The sequence below is a fragment of the Giraffa tippelskirchi genome, chromosome 3, assembly GCF_054371585.1.
Source record: "Giraffa tippelskirchi isolate mGirTip1 chromosome 3, T2T-mGirTip1v1.2.pri, whole genome shotgun sequence".
NCBI lineage: Eukaryota > Metazoa > Chordata > Mammalia > Artiodactyla > Giraffidae > Giraffa > Giraffa tippelskirchi.
Window position 1 is genome coordinate 76,792,471 of NC_137277.1, and position 21,863 is coordinate 76,814,333.

At 38.3% G+C, this 21,863-nt stretch overlaps 1 protein-coding gene across 15 annotated transcripts in view; it reads left to right on the forward strand.

Annotated features, from left to right (window-relative positions):
- PDE1A (phosphodiesterase 1A) overlaps positions 1 to 21,863 on the forward strand; it is a 479,731-nt gene that overhangs the window by 350,355 nt on the left and 107,513 nt on the right. For 6 of the 15 annotated variants that reach the window (XR_014079800.1, XM_081581001.1, XM_081581003.1 and 3 more), the window contains exon 1: positions 18,784 to 19,013. The exons of the other annotated variants lie outside the window; for them this stretch is intronic. Coding sequence is in view for 5 of the 6 variants with exons in the window: in XM_081581001.1 (XP_081437127.1) it covers positions 18,901 to 19,013 (113 nt within the window). In the remaining variant the exon portion in view is untranslated. Of the gene's footprint in view, positions 1 to 18,783; positions 19,014 to 21,863 lie in introns of those variants that run through there. 15 annotated transcript variants of the gene reach the window in all.

The window sequence follows — 21,863 nt, forward strand, 5'->3', positions numbered from 1 at the left end:
TGTAAGAACCTTTGACCCCTGTCTTCCCCACCACAATTCTGAACAAGGAGAAGCTGCACAGTGAGTGGGACAGGGGACCAAACATGGAGGATGAATCCATCACACTTGTCTCCTCTGCAGGTGTCTCTGCCTTGTCAGGCCTGAGCGTGGGGCAGGTGAGAAGTGTTAAATCAGACGTGAGATTGAGGTGTACTGGACTTATACACACACATACAATAATGTTATTTAGTAGATAATAAATTCACAAATCAAAAATCAAAACAATATAAAATGGTACCTTATGAAAGTCTTTATCCACCTGTTTCCTAGTCTACTCAAGTTCCGTAACTCATAAATTTCTTATGAATATTTTCAGTGATTTCTTACAAATTTTTATTTCATATTTTCCCTCTGGCTCTCACAGAAGATAACATACTATTTATAACTTTCATGTTGATTTTTCCCCTCAACAAAGAAACTTGATCTTCCCATATCATATTCCAACATTTAAATTTTAGGCCGTAAGAATTTTTACCGGTAACTGATAGGAAAGGGTGTGGTGAAGACCAGGCTACACAGTGATTCTTTTTCTCTAGAACAGAACTCCTCTGTTAAAGCACAGTGTGAAGTCATAAATCAAGAGAAAAAATCATAGGCACACTTTTAGAATGATTTTCAGTTAACTTTCACTGAATGTACATAAATGTATATGATTCTTATACATGAACAGAGATTAAATGTGTAAATTTTTTAAAAAATCAAGTATTTTTCCTATAATTTCCTTGCCTTCATTTTTGTGTGTGCTCTTTCTTGTTTATAAATTGACTGAACTTTATTTAAAATTTCTTCAATCTGCCCTGGACATTTCATTTTTTATGCTTATTTATAAAACTTATGAAATTTTGCCTTTAATAATTATTTGGAAATTTACACTATTCATCTTGTAATGACATAATGCTATCCGTTTTGACAGAATATTATGTGCTTTATTTATTAATTTTTCCGTTATATTTCCATTCCTAGAAAATTATGATTTCATAGATATTTTTAACTTAGCTCCTCAGGATCCTTAATTCATTTAAACATATGTTATATTTCAAAGTATAGTTCCTTTTCATTTGAAACTTGCTCTTTTGTGGGAAGAAAAAAATGCTTCCCTGCTTCAGGATACAAATGTGGGTTTTTTTCATCTTTACAAACATCCCAGCTCTTAAAACACATTATTTCCAAATGTTTACTCAAATGACACAAAACTTCTCACTCTTTTATTTTAATGCCTCAACGGCATCATGAATTTTAAATTGGATTAATAATAACATCCCATGTATGTACCATCTCCCAAGAGTTCTTAGTTTCATTAACTGATAGTAGTCTCACCACAGTCCTGTGTAGTTGGCAGGGTAATCATTACTTTCTGTATTTTACTAATGAAAGAACCAAAGCTCCTGAAGTAAACTGGTTTGCCAAAGGTAAGTAAGTAAGGTATGGGGCTAGTAAGTAGGGTATGACATCTTTCTTAGTGCTCTTCCCTCTATTAACTGGCTCCTCTCGGAGTACTGTTATCAAGCAGGATAGTTTTCAATGCACCCTGAAAGATTTAGATGACAATGTGTAAAACATTCTGATAGTTAGATTGTAAATTCTAGAAAAGTAGTCCCTAACATTTATTACTAATGGCCTATTATTATAGCTGTATGCCAAGAACTCTTCTAAGCACTTTATTGTACTATTTCATTGAATAATCATAGGAATTCTAATGAGATAAAACTTATATTGTTACCATTTTACATATGAGCAATGAGAGTTGCAGGAAAGTTAGATGGCTTATGAAGATAACACAGAGGATAATTTAAAAAGTGGAGTTAGGTCTTGGCAGCCTGACTCTAAAGGCTGAATTCTTTTATTCACATCTGCATCCTTTTATTCACATCTGACAAAAAGGTGATTTTAGAGACTTTCTGGAGGTTTTGATGAAAGCTCACAAGCTGTCAGGATTGTCAGGCCCATTGGTTTGTTGACTGTGGTTACATCTTTTCTCAATTCTGCCTTCAACATCGTTTGCTTGAAATTGCCTATAGGTAGAGTATTTGTACTATAAAAATTGGCAAATGATACAAATCAGGATTTTTTTTTCCCCTGGAGAATATGTGGTTAACTATTTGTCATCGTGCTTCTGCTTTGACCCAACATTACTTTGTATGTATCTTCTACAACTAGTTTGATGATTAAAATATCAGCTCAAGAAATTTTAGAGAAAAAATACTTGATATGGTTTGATTTCCTATAGACTTAGTAAGACACAGGGCTTCCCTGATAGCTCATTTGGTAAAGAATCTGCCTGCTCTGCAGGGGACCCTGGTTTGATTTCTGGTCAGGAAGATGCCCTGGAGAAAGGATAGGCTAACCACTCCAGTATTTTGGGGCTTCCCTTGTGGCTCAGCTGGTAAAGAATCCACCTGCAGTGTTGGAGACCTGGGTTCAATCCCTGGGTTGGGAAGATTCCCGGGAGGAGGAAATGACTACCCACTCCAGTATTCTTGCCTGGAGAATTCCATGTGCTGTATAGTCCATGGGGTTCAAAGAGTCAGACATGACTGAGTAACTTTCACTTTCACTTAGTAAGACACAGCAGCAAGCTGAGGATACTTTTTGTTGCCATGTGTATATAATTTTTAAAACTGCATTTGCCTTAGGGATACTAGTAAAACAGAGATAATTGAATAAGCATTTAGTTTCTTTTAAACTTTAAAAATACTGATGACTTCTGAGATTTTTTATTAGAAAATTCTCTTTCTAGAAAAAAAAAATCTTTCAGTGAGTATTCAAGAGAGGCATTTGGAGGGGGCTGTATCACAAAAAAAGATTAAAACATGATAAAGCAGCATAGAACAGAAATTATGAATTGGTTTAAATCCCCCCTATACACACACATACATACATACATACCTTTTCCCACTAAGCTTTAACAACTGCAGGATTTCAGTTAAGAAGATAAATCAAAGCACAAAATCTCTCTTGAAATATGATTTGAGTAGAAAAACTAAAAAACAATTTCTTGTAGAATTAGAATTCTGACTTTCAGGGATTATAGCACAATTCCCTAATGAATATGACTGTTGGTTTTTTTACAAAACACTTTCAAATGCAAATACCAGCATTTTATGAGTCCTGCTTTCAGATGTATCACTAGAGGCTTTTGTTTTTCAAAGCTGCACAGTTAAAATCCAGCAACATGTGACCTACAAAAAGCTTCTCTTTGATTGTCCTTATTTAGATTTGGATATTGCCAGGAAAAGTAGCATCCTTGACCTCATAAATTGCTATTCATGAGGGTAGGCAGCTGACTGGGAGCTACACTTTAAATGATGGAAATTATGCTTATTAATACTGCCCTGTAATACAGTTTGAGGAGGACATGGCAACCCATTCCAGTATTCTTGCCTAGAGAATCCCATGGACAGAGGAGCCTGGCAGGTTACAGTCCATGGTTACAAAGAGTCGGGCATGACTGAAGTGACTTAGCACACACACACAACACAATTTATAACTTTATTTTCTTAATGTGAATCAATCTAAGTCTTACAATTACCACTTTGATTACAAACTCCAAATTCAGAAAGAGTGGGTTGTTCAAAGTCGGGATGCTCCACTCAATACTCTTTTCTTAAGAGTTAAGAAAGTGACTTAACTTCTTTATTTCCTAGCTTTATCTTTGTAGATTAACAATAATGACAGTGCTAATTGCACAGTTTTGCCCTGAGGATTAAGTGTAACACCACATCTGACAGAATAAAAGTTAAATTATAGAGTAAAATTTAAATTGGGACTTTGTAAAAGTTACATTAGTACTTCCCTGTAGCTCACACAGTAAAGACTCTGCCTGTAAGGGAGGAGATCCAGGTTCAATCCCTGGGTTGGGAAGATCCTCTGGAAAAGGGAATGGCAATCCACTCCAGCATTCTTGCCCGGAGAATCCCATGGACAGAGGAACCTGGCAGGCTTCAGTCCATGAGGGTCGCAAAGAGTCTGACACCCCTGAGTGACTTACACTACTAAAAGTTAAATAATAACAACTTTTTGTTGTACTAATAAATGCGGAGACTTCTGGGTACATAACACAATAAGATGTATAATTATTTTTAAAATCGAATAATTTATTGAGAGCATGTTTTGATCCCTAGAAATGAAGTCAGGTGGGCTTAAGTTACCAGGAAAAGAGAATGGAGTGCAAACTGATGGAAACAAACCTTAACAGGATACCCATCTTGATTTTTTAAAAAAATCTTTAATTGACTCCTATGTCTTACTACATCTAAATGTCCTTAATTTTGAGAGATTATCTGAGTGAGACTGCATGGATATCAATCAGTAATTCAAGAAGTTAGCCTGCTAGAGATTGACTGAAATCCAGGGCACCTTGAAGTCTAAGTCCCTTGAAATCATCATGTACTGGAATTTACTAAGGAATGTTCACTCATAACACAAATATCTATTGAGTATACAAAGTGAATACCAGACACATCGCTCATCAGAATCCAGAGTACAACTGTGCAGATAGCTGGTCATTAGAAACGAGTCAAGAACTGGGAAGATAAATAGAGGAACGAGGACTAATACTGTGAACAAGAAACAGGGATGTTTGGAGTGAGAGCAAAACCAAAGCACACTGAAAGATTACAAGAGGAAACACTAATTAGCAGCAGTAAATCATATCAAGAACATGGATATAAAATGGGATAGAAATTGTAGAGTTAAGATTCCAAATCAGGTATGGTTGGAATTACTTAATATTAATAAATTTAGTTCCCCAGCAAAACTCCCTGTGACTGTTCTCAAAGACATGGCTTCTAACAGAAGGAGTTAAGGTTAAAAAAGAGAGGTGTCTGGAATGTGCTAGATATATGGACACTGCTGCTGCTGCTGCTGCTAAGTCGCTTCAGTAGTGTCCAACTCTGTGCGACCCCATAGACGGCAGCCCACCAGGCTCCCCTGTCCCTGGGATTCTCCAGGCAAGAATACATGAGTGGGTTGCCATTTCCTTCTCCAATGCTTGAAAGAGAAAAGTGAAAGTGAAGTTGCTCAGTCATGTCCGACCCTTAGCGACCCCATGGACTGCAGCCTACCAGGCTCCTCCGTCCATGGGATTTTCCATGCAAGACTACTGGAGTGGGTGCCATTGCCTTCTCCTAGAGCTCAGAAATATGATGCCAGTTAGAGATGTGAATTTGGAGATTATAATCCAGGAGTCTCAGGTAGTTTTTTGGTTTTTTTTTAATAATCAGAATTCCTATGCTAATTCAATATGTTATGTGGGAACACACCATTTAAAGTTAGGAATGGAGCAACTTCAGAGGACACTCAGGAAGTCCAGACATAGAAGAAAGCATATCTGGAGAATCTGGAGTAGCAAAGCCAGGGTTGCTAAAAAGGGTAATTCAAAATGCCACAGAAGAACCACTGAATGCACTTAGGAGATTCCTGATGCCTCTGAAATGGAGTTTCACAAAGAGAAAAAGCCACCGTCATATTATGGTAATATGAGGAATTGAAGTGGAATGTCTCTAGAAGAAAGAAGCGTAGATTATTTTTTAAGAATTCCCTAGCCCATAGGAAAAAGCAGTGATATAACAGTCTATTTAATAGGAATGAATTTTTTCATGCTTTTTTTGGAACAGAAACTTTCTGTGAACCTTGAGATAAAAAAGAGATTCAGATTAAAGAGAAATAGTAACTATGGAAAGATTAGGTCAAGAAGTTATTCTTTGTAAGTTGGTGTAGCCACAGTGAAAAACAGTATGAAGATTCCTCAGAAAACCAAAAATAGAATTACTATATGATCCAGTAACCCCACCCTGGGCATATATCCAGATAAAATTATAATTCAAAAAGATATAGGCACCCTTGTGTTAGCAGATATAAGTGATATATATATAAGCAGATATATATATATATATATAAGTGATATATATATATTAGCACATATAAGATATATAGAATGCATGATATAGGCACCCTTGTGTTAGCAGATATAAGTGATATATATATAAGCAGATATATATATATATATATAAGTGATATATATATATTAGCACATATAAGATATATAGAATGCATGAAACAAGGTCCTACTGCATAGCATAGAGAACTATATTCATTATCTTGTGATAAACTATTACGAAAAAGAATATCTTAAAAGTGTGCTATTGTTGTTTAGTCGCTAAGTCATGTCCAACTCTTTTGCGACCCCATGGACTCTTGCCCACCAGTCTCCTTTGTCCATAGCATTTCCCAAGAAAGAATACTGGAGTGGTTTGCCATGCCCTTCTCTAGGGGATTTTCCTGACCCAAGGATCCTGCATTGGCAGGCAGATTCTTTACCGCTGAACCACCAAGGAAGCCTCCAGAAAAATGTACTGAATCACTGCTGTATTTGTTGTTGTTGTTCAGTTGCTCAGTTGTGTCTGACTCTTTGTGACCCCATGGACTGCAGCACGCTAGTCTTCCTTGTCCTTCACCATCTCCCTATCCTTTATCACCTCCCGGAGCTTGCTCAAACTCATATCCATTGAGTCAGTGTATAGTAGTAATTAACACAACATTGTAAATCAACTATACTTCAGTAAAAAAGAAGTTAGTCTTAAGTTATCTTGAAAAGGAGACAAATAGCCAAGCACAGGTGGAAAATGAAGGTGAAGACGGAGCTAACTATAGCACATATCTAAGGGTCTTCAAATAAGCAAAACATGCATAGCACAATAAAATCAAAAAGGTTAGTAAGCATTGGTTTTAAACTCAGTTGCTCAGCAAGAGTAACAGTGTGGCAATAATTTTGACAAAAATTATAGACCATGGACTCTAAAACTCAGAGATCTATATGATGTAGAGAGCAAACCCTGAGTGATTAATCACTACAACCTACACATCATGATGGCACTGACTCTTGTGTAATCCTCAGACATTTAGAGCCAGAGTAGGGAAGATGGAGAAAAGAAAAGAGCTGGACTAATGAACACCTTTCATTAACATTTCAATCACAGGTAAAAGAAAAGCCAACAAAATCACCTTAAACTCTCACTGCCAAAACACTGATGACTAGTGCTGACTATAAGCATTGGTGAATCAGGACAAAATGATATCAAGAGATAAATCTTTCTGTTTGGATTACTCTGGAATGACCTCTCTCTGATGCTTTGAGGGTAGCAAAACAAGACAGAGGTGATATTTCCAAGCTGTACATCCTCACACCTTCAAATCCAGCAGGAATAAAAGAGGCTTTCTTTTCCAGCAAACACAACTTTTCTGTTTCATTGGCTCTAGTTAGGTCATTCGCTTATCCCTCACACAATCGTGTCCAGAGGAACTGACTATACAAGTTCACTGATAAAGCATCTTATGAGGCAGTTAAAAGGTGAATTTTATTTCAGTTACATGTCTAGAATTGAGAATGGAAGAAAGAGAGTGCTTTCCTAAACAACAATAGCCACAGTAGCAGCAATAACAATGCTCTCTCTAGAGTGAAATCTAAAATGTTATTATTACATGCAGGTGGACCTGGATCAGAGTCTGTGTGGGATATTGAGCAACTCTTGTCCTAGGTTTGCTCCTGCGACAAACCTTTGGGCAAGAAATTTTTTTTCTCTAGTCAGTGGTTTTCTTACACAGAGATGAAGTCACCAGTCCCTTTCTGTTCTCAAATTCTGTGGTTTTATCAATGGTCCCAGAGTCCCCTGAAAAGATCTGCTTATGCCTACGGTCACCAGGAGGGTGACAGAGCCTATTGTTTTTCATATGCCTAGTGGAGGAGCATTTATAAATTTGAACTCTTGTGTTTTTTAGAGTTGTTTCCATTTGGAGGTGTCCCTAAGGAAATCAGTTTGAAGGGTATGTGCTAAGGCATTGCTGGAGTTCAGTGAACCATTAAAAAGTAAATTATGATTTTTATGAATTCCATTTTTATGGTGTGAGTTGTAGGGAGGGGTGGCTGTTTGGAGTGCTGTGTTTGTAGGCTGTTCTCACCCTGTAGATGGAGTGTGAAAACCAGGCTTAGAAAAAGTTGCAATAACTTTTGCTTGATTTTCATGTTTTTTGCCATCTGTGATGTGTTACTTTCTGCAAACTTTCAAAAACAGCCTGACTAGTGAAAGGGGGAAAAAGAATCTGACCAGATCTTTTGAGAGATGGCTGACATAAAAAGCTCCACATATTAGGTACAATCTTACTGTTATGATATTTGGGGTCAAAAAAATATAAATGAATATTTCCTGAATTTGAAAAAGATAAACTTTTTAATGTTATTCTTTTCTAATGATGATATTAATAATAAGATTATTTGACAGATAATTATATCCAATGCAATACCTTATGCAATTTACATATATGATTACATGTCTCAAAAATTCTGTAATATGTACATTATTTTCACTATAAAGTTAAAAATGTGAGACATAAAAAAATAATTAAATTGCTTAGAATCATATAACTATTGTGTGTCAGAGACAAGTTCAAACTGAGATGGAGATTACCAACATCTATTTTTTCTTCCTTGGTAATAGAACCCTTTTTTATTTTTTCAATTATTCACTCTTCTCTGGAAAGCCAGTGATTCATGGGAGACCAATCTTAGCCCCAGGTTTAGGATGGGTATATCCTAATTGATCCAAATCAGAAATTAGTCCTCAACTCTCTAACCAGCAAGTTTGGACATGGACATGTGATATAATTCTGGCCAATGAGACAAATGGGGGTTCATCAAAAGATTTCCTCCCCATGGAAAAGAAGTCCTTTGCTTCTGGGTATTGTATCTGGATATGATGCTTGAAAATGATACAACCATCTGGCTGCAAGCTTAGAGCTAAACCTAACACTAAAGTTGGCAGCACAGAAAGATGGAGGAAACCTGAGTTCTTGATGATACTGTTGACTACTGATTTTTTAAAAAACCCCTACTGGAGTCTCCCTATCTTCAACTTTCCTGTTAAGAAAAATAATAAATCCCCCAATTATTTAAGCTACTTTGGGTTAGGTTGGATGAAACTTGCTACTGAGAGCATCCTTATAGCCTTAAAGGTCTCCCTTGCTCCAAAGCCCATGTTCTTAATCTTCAAACCTTGTAGATAGTCACCTTATCCTAATAATAAGTCCTAACACAAATGTGTTATCTAAGATATCTAAGATAACTATTTAAAATATATTTTCCCATGAAACAAGGCAAGAGGTTGATTGAGTTTCCAAGGCAAATCATGAAATATATTGACCCCATGATACAGTTAAATAGCACAGGTGGTTCTTGGAAGTACCAGATACTGAATGTCAGAGACTTGTTTTTTCTTATTAAAATAAAAAGGTGCAGTTAGGGGGTGGGCAGGGCCTCTAGCATCCTTCTGCTCCAGGATCCTAGAAATATACTGGGATGTGCTATTTCCCCACTCAGTGTTTGACTTGGTTTGGAGAATTTCAGGTTGGACTCAAGTATCCTTTCTCAAGATCTCTTCTGTCTTCCTGATTAACGTAGGGCATCTTTGGATTATAATAGGAAAGGGAACTCTGCTCTGAGTCATCACATATTCTTCCATTATCTTTGGGCCTTTCCTCCTTCTCTGGGACCTGGATTTTGAAACTTAAATCCAGGAACAGGAGTTTTTCCTCCCCAGGTTATTCTGTGTCATACATAAAGAGTCAATGAATGAAGACGTGGCTAAATATATGGCCAGGGTAACAGAAAAAATTTTTAATAGTGATATTATCTTTTCACACATGGAGCAAGACCTGACTGAAAATGATTTTATTTCTCACCTAACTACTGTAAGTATCTCAATATTCTATAGGCTCTAAGACCAAAGACTCTCTGCCTATGTTTTTATATATTTATTCACTTACTCAACAACTATTTATGAAGGACAATATATACATTGATAATTATTTTGCTATTCTGTTTGGCTATTGTTAACTCCTTCTTGTCATTGCCCTTAATCTTTCAGCTTCATAGGTTTAGAAAGAAATATATTCCTTGTCTTCCTTCACACCCCTGTTCTTCAAATATATCCCAGCTCTTCTTAGTATCCATTCTCTGCTCCCTGAGAATTTGGCACCTCTGTACAGCATGGTGACTATATTTAATAATACTGCAGTGCATTTTAAGTAAGAGTTGCTAAGAGAGTAGATCCTAAAAATTGAGAAATTGACTCTTCTATTTTTCTCAGTTAAGTAACATACAGATTATTCTTGTTCATAAAATGAGTTTAAAGATTTATTAATTAAGATACTTTTACTGAGATTCTTCTAGTTCCTTCCTATATTGTTCACTCACTTCTCTCATAGTGAAATAGTCGGCATATGAAATAAGCAGTACTGCTAAGTCCATGTTGCAGAAAAAGATTAAACCTTACTTCCTTGGCCACGATCTTCCATTAATTGGCACACCACGAATGGGTGAGAGCAGTTCTCAAAGTTATTCGTCAGAATCACCTGCAGGGCTTGTTAAGTCAAGAAGTCTGGAGTAGAGCCCTTGAAGTTGCAGGTTTAACAAGTTCCCAGTTGCTGCTGGTTCTGCCAGTCCAGAGACCACACTTATAGAGAATGTCAAATTAGGCTACAATAGGAAAGATATACAGAGAATGTTGAGCTTTCCATGTGGCTTCAGAGGTAAAAAATCCACCTACCAATGCAGGAGACAAAGAAGACATGGGTTCAACCCCTCGGTCAGGAACATCCTCTGGAGGAGGAAATGGCAACCCACTCCAGTATTCTTACCTGGAAAATTCCGCAGAGGAACCTGGCAGCTACAGTCCATATGGTCACAAAGAGTTGGACACAACTGAATAGACATGCAGACACAGAGAATGTTAGAAATCTAATAGCTAGAATTTTGAGGCCTTATCAAAGGAGTGTGGCTCAAATATTGCCCCAAGTTGTATATGAAGCATGGGGGCTAAGATGCCTCCCTCAACTAGGAAATTTCATCATGCACTAGGAGTAGTAGGCAAGGGGTGCTGAATTGGAGATAAGTAGTGCCGGAAAAATCCCATGGACGGAGGAGCCTGGTAGGCTGCAGTCCATGGGGTCGCAAAGAGTCGGACACGACTGAGCGACTTCACTTTCACTTTTCGCTTTCATGCATTGGAGAATCCTGGGGATGGGGGAGCCCGGTGAGCTGCCGCCTATGGGGTCGCACAGAGTCAGACACGACTGAAGCGACTGAGCAGCAGCAGCAGCAGCAGTGCCTCGAGTAACAGCTCTTGGGCATAGAAGAGGCTTGTCCTTGGGTCTATAGTGTAATCACCTCTCCCAGATCGGGCAAACCGTGGCCTTAGGCTTCATCTCAGGGCCACAACCTCAACTTTTTTCTTCAGCCTGCAACTTGGTGAGCCATGGAAGGACATTTACCTAAATCAACCTTGGAATACCCTCCTCTCTGTCTCATTACCTTGATTAGAAGAGGCAGCATATCATTCTCTGAAAAGTGGGACAGGAAGATCAATACTAGGTAGATATTGTAGAATTGTCATAAAATGTACCATTTTCAGTGTATAATTCAGCGGAATTAAGTACATTTACAATGTTGTGCAACCATTACCACTATCCATTTCTAAAACCTCTTAATGATCCCAAACAGAAATTCTGTACCATTAAACAACAACTCCCAGTCCCTCTCTCCGCTCAGCCCCTGGTAGCCTCTATTCTACTTTCTGTTTCTATTAATTTGCGTATTCTACTCATTAAAATTTTAAAGTAGGTAAAAAATATTTTTGGAGATCCCTCCCACTGCCTCCTTACAACCCATAGAATTCATAAGTTTTTCTTTGGTTCCTGCAAGTTCACTTTGACCAACTTCTTCCTTTAATATCTGAAACACTTCCATCACAAGATACCTTCCTTTTACTGCACATCATAAATTGATCTACTTAGACGAATTCATGCAGGTATATAAATGGCTGGGAGGTTACTGAGGGTTTGCTTTGTGTCAGACACTATTCTAAGTGCTTTCTGTGTGTTTACCTATTTCATCCTCCAACCCTACCACTGGAGATACTACTATTATCAGCTCTATTATCAGATGGTAAAGAATCTGCCTGCAATGAGGGAGACTTGAATTCGATCCCTGGGATTGGGAAGAGCCCCTGGAGAAGGAAACGACTATCCACTCCGTATTCTTGCCTGGAGAACTCCATGGATAGAGGTGTGTGGCAGGCTGCAGTCATGGGGTAACAAAGAGTCAGACGCGACTAAGTGACTTTCAGTTCACCACTTATCACTATTACTATCTCTCTTTTATTGACAAAGAAACTGAGATTCAAAAGATGGACTGTTTTTTCCAAGACCACACAGCTAATAGGTGATGAAGCCAGGATTCCAACTCCTCAGGCAGTTCTCTTAACTGCAAAGGATGCTTACTAATCAAAAAAATTGGTAATTAGTGGAATGTCAGGCTTTGAGCCTAGAGGAATATTTTTGAAGACATTTTGAGCCAAAAGGACTTCCTGGTAGGAAGCCAGGAGTCATCAGTGAGGCCTAGGGCAGTTTCCTGCTTTACCCATTCCCTCCATTTCCGTCTCCCAACTGACTCCCTAAGTACAATCTTGATCCTAACTCTCTGAGATCCTAACCCCTTCTCAGAGCCTCCCGCAACATTTCCTGGCCCTTGTTTCCTGTCCCGGTGGATGACCCTCCCATTCCTGGAACTCTGCTTCCTTTGGTGGGTGCAGAGGAGGTGCAAAGCCTTGGGCCTTAGCTTGGACAGAGGCCTAGTCAGGTAAACAGAAAAAGGAAATTGCCAAAAAACCAAAACCAAACAAATGAAAAAAACTGTTGAAATAAATTTGCGAGTCTGCCATTTTAAGTCTTTTGAAACAAGGCAAATAATAAATAAATAAATGTATATGGGTGGTGGCCTGGAAAAATTAATTCAAATGTATTTAGTACTCAGGAAACAGGTTCCTAACAAGTCAACAAGGCTTTTCAAATGTATTACCTCTTTCCATCCTGACATTCAGTTTATTATGCTTCAAAGTACCCTGAAATTCTACCATCCAGATATATTTCTCTCTAAGAAAATGATTCAACACACCAGTCATGGAAAACAAATTTAAGCTTAATCTAATCATAATTCTGGTGAACCAAACTCCTTTAAGATGTTTTTTTTTTTTAAGGTCAATTGTTTTTAAACCTGAATTTCAGCACAGAGATGGGATAGAGAATAATGATTGCTGATATTTTTGTCTGAATTTAAAGGGAGTCTGGACACTTAGTAAACAAAACACACATTTGAGGTAAAGAACAACTCATCAGTTAAAAACTCAGATCCTGAAATCAGAGAGACTTGAGCTCAAAAAATGGCATGGCTGCCTCTAGTTGTATGATATGAGCAAATCACTTAAGGTGTCTGTGCCTCAATTTATTCATCAGTAAAGTGCAGGTACTGATAGTAATATCTTCCTTATGGTGGTGTTTTGAGAATTAAATGAAGTAAAGCATGGCTCCTTGCCTGGTTCATAGTAAGTAAGCAATAAAGTTAGCTGACATTATCATCAAATCCATCTTTAGAAGGTTCTGAAGTCTGAGTGAAGCTTAACAATTACCCTTGGGGTTTTTTGGTGGAGAAGGGGTGTGTGGAGAGGCTGCAGGCACCCCAGAGCATAGGCATGTGTTAACTAAAGAAATAATGCAAATAGACTTGCTTATGAGGGAACCACTTACCTCCAAAGAATAACCATACTGTAGAAAGATCAACTTCTAATTCTCCCAGTTATCCCAGAAGGGCTCACTTGGAAGGTGTTCACCAAATATGAGGCCAGTACCACCCTTAGCCCAGCGCCAGTGCACCGCTTCCCTGACACTGTCCCCACATTAGGATGCTCAATGATGGCCGTCTTTTGGTCTGCCCCCTCCCATGGGTTGGTAGGTCTCCAGGGCCAAGAAGAAACTGAGCTCATGACTTTTCCCCTGCTGGATACTCACACCTTGGAATTTCCTGCCCAGTCCAGGGTGCCCCTCTACCATATTCTGACCCTGAGACCCCAGAATTCTCTACCTAAATGTCTATTCGCCTGTCTGCTAAGTCTTAATGGGCTTCCTCCTTAGGTCTTTTCTCCTGAGGGGGCCCAGGATACTGCTGGTGTGTACATCTCTCCACCCTTAAAGAATGACCAAGGAGCAGCTGCTTTCAAGCTTGGGTGGATTGACAGAGATTGTACTGGGACCACAGTATCCACCTGTTCAAACAGCAAGGGCCTGAGCTGCAGGCGGGCAGGTGCAGCCCTGTCACACAAGGAGTTTAGAATTCTTGTTTCCAACCCAATTTGTCAGACTTTTATGAAACTTATTAAAAGGCAGAAGGATAGAACAAATGTAACTGTTTGTTCTCTTGATATATAGCTTTAAATATTTACTGGTGAAATATTCAGAGATATGTGCTCCTGCTGTGGGCCCAACAAATATTAGAGGAAGAGGTGAATGAGTTAGTTTTTTGTTGAAGTGTGTTCTTTATAAGAATAATAAAGCAGGAAAAAGAAAATTTCAAATTTAAGGCAATTTCCCCTAATTGCATTTGGCACTTGAATTTTGATACTTAATAGGTATAAATGTGGGCACTGAATGTCTGGAAATAACTGTTTGGGTACATGAGTGTAACTATTTTCCAAGAGTCTACAGTGGACAGAAATGTTTTCACTGATATAATTGTAAGAGTCAGAATCCCATGACCTCTCCTTCCGTGGCCGCCTCTTTCTTTATTCCCTTTTCCTACAAACTCTCTAGTTCAAAATATAAGCCCTTGGGGAATTGTGTCATCAGATTTCAAGAGAAAATTTGGAGTATAAATAGCTCCCAAGGATCAGTAGAGTGCTGATTGGAGGCAGGGTCAGTTTTCACAGCTCACCGGACCCCCAGTGACCCACAGCTTATGCTTAGGGACCCCTCACTTTCTGCTTTATTGACGCCACTGGGACTAAAAAAAGTTGCATCAAACACCAGCTGAAGCATTTTTCAGAGGTCAACAGTGCTAACATTTTGGATGTATACTCCTGATCCTTCTTTTCTGTATAGTGCATTTTAAGAATTCCTAAGGGAAATATACCAATGATTTTTGTTTTCATGTTGTAAGTTTCTTAAACACAAAGTCTTCATTTTTTAAGAGCACTCATGGAATAAACATTTATGCTCACCCTGCCGTCCAACCCTAGGATAAAGAGCAGTCAAGTGGTTGGATGTTTTGGAAGCAAGATTCGTTATAGTATTTGAGATCTCATTTTAACAAGCTACTTGAACAAATGTATGTCAAAACTGAAATGAGGGCAAACTACTCAAAAATGTTTGACATGTGATACAGTCTTATTTAGATATCTTCAGATCCTAGATAAATGTATAGAAAAATTATTTCTGATAACTCTCTAGCAGCCCAGGATTACAGGATTACTATTTGATATTATACTGGAGTTTCCATTCGTGCCCTATCTAGCATGGTCAAATGAAATCTGAAGGTCTCGCTCTTGTACTCAGAAGAAAGTGTTCAGGGCAGGTGCCAGGGAAAGGAAAAATGAATAAGGGAGGAGAGGAGAAATACTCTCCATTAGGTGTGTCTGTTTATTTTTAAGATTCATTTAAATTTCATCCCCCTGCCTTTAAACTTTCTTCTATCCAAACTTAATTATCTTAACCCACTCCAGTACTCGCCTGGAAAATCCCATGGATGGAGGAGCCTGGTAGGCTACAGTCCATGGGGTTGCAGAGTCGGACATGTCTGAGCGACTTCACTTCCACTTTCTTTCACAACTTATTTGTGTCTTTATTAGGAATTTCTTACCATGCTCTGGGCTTCCCAGGTGGCACGGTGGTAAAGAATTGCCTGCCAATGCAGGAGATGTGGTTTGATCCCTGGGTCGGGAAGATCCTCTGGAGGGCATGGCAACACACTCCAGTATTCTTGCCCGGGAAATCCCATGAACAGAGGAGCCTGACAGGCTCCAGAGGGTTGCAAAGGGTTGACACAACTGAGCAGCTGAGCATGAGCTTGAATGTGTATCTGTTAATTCCAAACTCCTACTTTATCTCCTGCCATTTTTTCCCCTTTGGTAATGATAGCTGGTTTTTTTTTTTTTTTTTTCCCTATGTCTGTGGATCTATTTTGTTTTGTATATAAATTCATTTGTATCATTTTTTAAGATTCCACATATAAGTGATATCATATGATATTTGTCTTTCTCTTTCTGGCTTACTTTACTTAGTATGATAATCCCTAGGTCCATCCATGTTGCTGCAAATGGCATTATTTCATTCTTCTTATGTTGAGTAGTATTCCATTGTATAAATATACCACATCTTCTTTATCCATTCTCCTGCTGATGGACATTTAGATTGCTTCCATGTCTTGGCCGTTGTCAGTAGTGCTACAGTGAGCATAGGGGTGCATGTATCAGCATCTTTTCAAATTACGGATTTATCCATATATGCTTCCAGGAGTGGGATTGAAGGATCATATTGCAGTTCTATTTTTAGTTTTTTAAGGAACCTCCATACCATTATCCTAAGTGGCTACACCAATTTACATTCCCACCAACAGTGTAGGAGGATTCCCTTTTCTCCACACTTACTTCATCATTTATTTTTACTCTTTATAATTATGGCCATTCTGACCAGAGTGAAGTAATACCTCGTTGTAATTTTGACTTGCATTTTTCTAATAATTAGCATTGTGGAGCATCTTCTCATGTGCTTTTTGGACATCTGTATGTCTTCTTTGTAGAAATGCCTTTTTAAATCTTCTACCCATGTTTTGATTGGGTTGTCTTTAGGTTACTGAGCTGTATGTACTGTTTGCATATATTGGAGATTAATCCCTTGTCAGTTACATCATTTTCAAATACCTTCTCCCATTCTGTAGTTTGCCTCTTCATTTCATTTATGGTTCCCTTTACTATGCAAAAGCTTTAAAGTTTAAGTAGGTCCCATTAGTTTATTTTTGTTCTTGTTTCCACTACTCTGGGAGATGGATCCCAAAAGATATGGCTGTGATTTATGTCAAAAAGTGTTCTGCCCGAGTTTTCCCTAGGAGTTTTTATAGTATTCAGTCTTACGCTTGTCTTTAATCCAGAAAAATGTCTAATATTTTTCCAAGTCAAATAAATATTTCCCCATAATTTGCTTCAAAACTTGTAAAGAGATCATTCAAGAGCAAATTAACATAAAGGTAATAAAGAGATGATGGATAATAGTGAACTACCCTCAGGATGCTTTTGTGCTTATCAACCAAAGAATAGGGGACTCTTTAAAAGACTAAAACTTCTTATACTATCTCCATCCTCACTCCACTCCCCAAAGGTAATCACTTGTAATAGTTTAGTGTAGATATTTCTGGATGTTGATTCCCCCAATGTGTGCCATACACTGCTGTAGATGCTGGTGATACAACAGTGCGTAAGAACAGACCAACTCTCTGATCTTGAGGTCTTTATAGTCTACTGGATAAAACATTTTGAATAAAAAACTAATAAATGTATGGCATGTCATTAGCAGTAGTAAGTGCTAAGAAGTCTATAACTGGATAAAGAGAATCAAGGTGTTTACTATTTGAGTAGGGGGGTGGTCAAGGAACCACTTTCTACCTGAATGCAGTGAGGAAATGATCCACACATCTTGAGAAAGAGATTCTAAGCAGGGGAAACAGCAAGTGCAAAGATTCTGAGCAGAAGCAAGCTTGGCAGATAGGATTATAGCAAGGAGGCCAGCACCGCTGAAGCAAAATGAATAATGTAGAAATTGTTAAGAGATATAGGTAGAGATGTAGCTTGTGGTGCGCTTCATAGGGCTGTATGAAATCAGCACTGGCCTGGTCTGACTTGAGCTTCCCAGGTGTCTCAGTGGTAAAGAATCTGCCTTTCAATTCTGGAGACTCAGGAGATGTGGGTTTGATCCCTGGGTTAGGAAGATCCCTTGGAGGAGGAAATGGCAACCAACTCCAGTATCCTTGCCTAGAGAATTCCGTGGACAGAGGAGCCTGGCTATGGTCCATAGGGTCACAAAGAGTAGAACACAACTAAGCACGCACGCACATGGTCTGACTTATACTTTAAAGGAGGCAGACACTGGCTGGAAATTCTGATTCTGACAGATGTAAATATTGAGTCTGACAGTAGTTTGGAGGCAGGATTCCTTCTTATTGTTTAAGGCCTTTGATTGGATCAGGTCCACTCACATTATGGAGGGTAGTCTGTTTTACTCATACTCTACTGATTTCAATGTAAGCCACATCTAAAATATACTTTCACTACAAGACCTGGACTGGTGTTTGACCAAACAGCAGAGCATCATAAGCTAGGTGTGTGAACATAAAAAATTAACTGTCACAGAGATGTTTGCTGCTTTTTTGAGATTTGCTTTTTTATACATTAGGATATTTCATGCTTTTCTCCTTATGCACTCTGTTCCTTTATTTTTATATTCATTAATTAATCTATATCACTCTTTTTCCCCCTGAACTTATAGGTTCTTCCCTCTCAATAAATGACATCCTGCATCATGACTAAGAATTGCTAGACTCCTGGGTACCACATCTGTATATGAACTCTCATATGCTGATTTGATCATGTTTGATGAACTGTCATGAGTAATTTCTGATTTTAGGACATATAGTCCTAAAGTCCTCCACATCAGATTTGCAAAGGGCCAATTGACAACCATTACCGTGTGTCTCTCATTCTACTCAGCGTAGTTGAAAATCAAGGCAGCAGTAGAATTCTTGGAGCGCGGCGACATCATAGGATTACACACAATGATTCCCATTCTACCTGTCCTGTTCTTTGGCTTTATTTGATCATTGTGTAAGGAGTAATAGAAATGGCATCAATAATAATAGAAACGGCATAAGCTCTGAAATTTTCAAACTATGTAGTGGAATGTCTTGCTGTGATTAACTGAGGAATCTAATTTTAAATGAACAAAAGGAGGAAAAAAAAATTTTGCTTTGAATTACAATGTCCATGTGTTAGGTATAAATCAAAATCATCCAAATGTAAGAGCCGAATGAGAATTAAATATGATTTAGAGTAAGTATTAATATTAACTTCTAACTATGTCTTTTTTTATCTTCATGTGTGTACCTGTAATTTTGTACCTTCTGCACTTAAGTTGTGTATATTTTTTCATAAGGTATTTCATAAATGCATTCATACTTTTTTAATACTTTGAAAAATAAATATTGGCAAAGGACTGTCATCCGAACATTTATAAAATCCAGTAGAACATAGAGGAAGTCATATTATCTTTTGAGCCTCTTTTTGGTAGTTTTGGGTGCTTTCGAGAACTTCCTGCTTTTGTGCCTTTTCCTTGATCCCTGCTCTCTAGAGATGATATGTGGCTTGCTCTGGAGGCTTTAGCACACGCTGTCAGCTCTGGCTACCTTCCCTCCATCGGCTCATAATCCTTAGGCCTCACTCTGTTAAAAAAGAAATCTACCAAAGTGAATGGAACCCAAATGTCAAAGCTAAAGTGTGCCAAAAATAGCTCTGAGTTATTAAATTGGCACACCCACAAGGAAACAACAGTCAAGCAACAGACAGAGCTAGCCTGTGTTCTTCCTGGAGGCAAAGTTCAATTGCTCTGTAAAGTCTCTGTGTATTTTGTGTGAAGCCTTTCACACTATTTTGCCAGTTCAGACCCTTAGGAATTTCTGGATCATGGGAGCTGCCCAGCCTTACTGCAGTTATTATTACTGGCCAGTGCCGTCAACGTTGTCTATCTGGGGCTTATCCTGGAGAGTGGCAGGGCAGTACTTTGAGCTCCTCGTCACTTCCTCCTCGCACAGCTGATTTTCTCAGCCAGCAGTTCTAAACCCATCAGATCTGCACCCTCAAGACAGATAGTATTTGCTCTCTTTTGCTCTCTTTTCCACTTGACACTGTCTAGGTCATCCAAAATGAGCTTTTCCATTTGTTTTCATCTTTCTTTCACTTTCTCATCTGCGCTATTGATAACAGAATGAATATCTATAGAGTAAGTTATTATTTTCCTAAAATTTAGGGATATGTATCAAATAAAATAACACATGTGAGTGACTTCTGTAAACTCCAAGGACTATACAAATAGTGTGTACTTTCTGTGCTCAGTATACACAAACTTATTAAACAGAAGACAATTTTTATAACTTCAATTCCCCTTTTTCTTTCCATCCAATATATCCTTTAATAGACATCTGCTTATGAACACTCTTTCCTATCTTATTTTGTTGTTTAGTCACTAAGTACTGTCAGACTCTTTGTGACCCTATGGATTGTAGCCTGCCAGGCTCCTCTGTCCATGGGATTTCCCAGGCAAGAGTACTGGAATGGGTTCCATTTCCTTCTTCAGGGGATCTTCCTGGATCAGGGATCAAACCCACGTCTTCTGCATTGGCAGGTGGATTCTTTGCCACTGAGCCACCAGGGAAGCCCCTTCCCTATTTTATTTTAGTTTTAATCATTATTGGAATAATATATTGATGATATTAACAGTCAGTATCTCCAGACTGATGTCACTGTACTTAAATGTTTGGGATGGGATGCTTCTCAACTGTTCCAGCCCATTAGTCTTTGCCCTCAAAAGATGACCAATTTGAGAAACTCAGAGCTTTCCAAATATTAACCTAGTGATTTTTTGATATAGCTCATATTAAAAGATGATCAGAGAGTGACTTGCTATATTTCAAATCCTATTTCTCTGCTTGCTTTGTTATTAGTTTTTCTTCACTTTTTCCTAAAGTTTAATCACTATAAATCTTTTAAGTTAATTAATTTTAATTGGAGGATGATTACTTTACAATATTGTGATTGTTTTTGACATACATCGACATGAATCAGCCACAGGTACACATGTGTCTCCCCATTCTAAACCCCTCTCCCACCTCCCTCCCCAACCTATCCCTCTGGGTTTTCCCAGAGCGTTGGCTTTGAGTGCCCTGTTTCATGCATCAAACTTGCACTGATTATCTATTTTACATATGGTAATATACACGTTTCAATGCTATTCTGTCAAATCATCCCACCCTCGCCTTCTCCCACAGAGTCTAAAATTCTGTTCTTTACATCGGTCTCTCTTTTGTTGCCTTGCATATAGGGTCATCGTTACTGTCTTTCTAAATTCCATATATATGTGTTAATATACTGTATTTGTGTTTCTCTTTCTGACTTACTTCACTTTATATAATAGTCTCCAGTTTCATCCACCTCATTAGAACTGACTCAAATGCATTCCTTTTATAACTGAGTAATATTCCATTGTGTATATGTACCACTAATTCCTTATCCATTCATCTGCCGATGGACATCTAGGTTGCTTCCAAGTCCTAGCTATTGTAAACATTGCTGCAATGAACATTGGGGTACATGTGTCTCTTTCAATTCTAATTTCCTCGGTGTGTATGCCCAGCAGTGGGATTGCTGGATCATATGGCAGCTCTATTTCCAGTTTTTTAAGGAATCTCCGCACTGTTCTCCATAGTGGCTGTACTGTTTGCATTCCCACCAACAGTGTCAGAGTGTTCCCTTTTCTCCACACCCTGTCCAACATTTACTGTTCGAACACTTTTTGAGGGCAGTCATTCTGACCTGAGATGATATCTCATTGTGGCTTTGATTTGCATTTCTCTACTAATGAGTAATGTTGAGCATATTTTCATGTGGTTATTAGCCATCTTTATGTCTTCTTGGAGAAATGTCTGTTCTGTTCTTTGGCCCACTTTTAGACTGAATTGTTCTTTTTTCTAGTATTGAGGTGCATGAGCTGCTTGTATATTTTGGAATTTAATTCTTTGTCAGTTGTTTCATTTGCTATTATTTTCTTCCATTCTGAAGGCTGCCTTTTCACCTTGCTTATATTTTTCTTCATTGTGCAAAAGCTTTTAAGTTTAATTAGGTCCCATT